The sequence below is a fragment of the Mercurialis annua genome, linkage group LG5, assembly GCF_937616625.2.
Source record: "Mercurialis annua linkage group LG5, ddMerAnnu1.2, whole genome shotgun sequence".
Taxonomy (NCBI): domain Eukaryota; kingdom Viridiplantae; phylum Streptophyta; class Magnoliopsida; order Malpighiales; family Euphorbiaceae; genus Mercurialis; species Mercurialis annua.
In genome coordinates this window covers 2,390,793-2,391,821 of record NC_065574.1, presented here as the reverse complement: position 1 = coordinate 2,391,821, position 1,029 = coordinate 2,390,793, and the positions used below count along the sequence as shown (strand labels likewise).

General features: G+C 41.4%; 1 protein-coding gene across 1 annotated transcript; it reads right to left on the bottom strand.

The window, feature by feature from the left end:
* Positions 1 to 1,029, bottom strand: LOC126680045 (ethylene-responsive transcription factor TINY). The gene has a single exon (XM_050375080.1). The coding sequence runs from the start codon at positions 899 to 901 to the stop codon at positions 215 to 217; it is 687 nt and encodes a 228-aa protein (XP_050231037.1). The 5' UTR covers positions 902 to 1,029; the 3' UTR covers positions 1 to 214.

The following is a 1,029-nucleotide window of genomic DNA, read 5'->3' as shown; positions in this document are numbered from 1 at the left end:
TTAAACAAAAAAATTGATCATTTATCAATTATGTCCATCCAGAAAATAGTAGTATAAATCATTTCCTATACATCACAAAGCTAAAATACTAACCTAATCAAAGAAAAAGAACTAAATCGGACAACTAACGAGCTATAGTTCAAACAGTATGTGCACGCGCTCGACAGAATCTTACTATTGACGCGCATAATTCGTCCCGAAAGATCGAATTAATTTACTCCCAACCTGTAGCTCCAAAGTTACTGGAAAACAAACTCTCTAATTGCAGTAATTGATCAGAAAATTCTCCACAGTAAATATTATCTTGTAGCGGCGGATAAACCCATCCATCAATGGAATCCATTAATATAAACTCACTATAACTCGGTTTTACCAACTCAAAATTCCCTTCTATATTCGGCAACTCCACAATTTCACTTAATTCCTCCGATTCTGCCACATCATCGGATGATTCTGACGATGACGACGGAGTTGAAGGAGATATCAAAGACGACGACAACGAAGACGACTGCGACGAGTCAAACTCGACCATTGCAGCAGCTTTAGCAGCGGCAGCTTGAATGTCGCGGGGGATTAACGAAACCGGACGAGGAAGTGAGTCGATAAGTTGCGGAAAATTTAGTATAGCTGAATCACCTTTGATGCTCATAGCTGCAACGTCATGAGCACGCGCCGCCATTTCAGCTGTGGGGAATGTTCCGAGCCATATTCGCGACTTCTTTCGCGGTTGTCGGATTTCTGATACAAATTTGCCCCAGCTTCTCATTCTAACGCCTCTATAAACTGGATGTAAACCGCCGTTATTGTCGTCGTTATTGCTGTTATTTCGTGGTCTTTTTGAGGATGTTCTTGATTTTTCTGCGACGAGGTCTTGAGATTTAGCGGCGTTCTTGGTGGACATGTTGAGTAATGGCGACGGAGTGTAGTAGGTGAAGGTATTATGGAATGTATGGATACAAAATGAAGAGAGAATTGGAGAGGGAAAGAGAAAGATGATGAAGTGAGTTTTTGCTGGAAGAGAGTGTACGC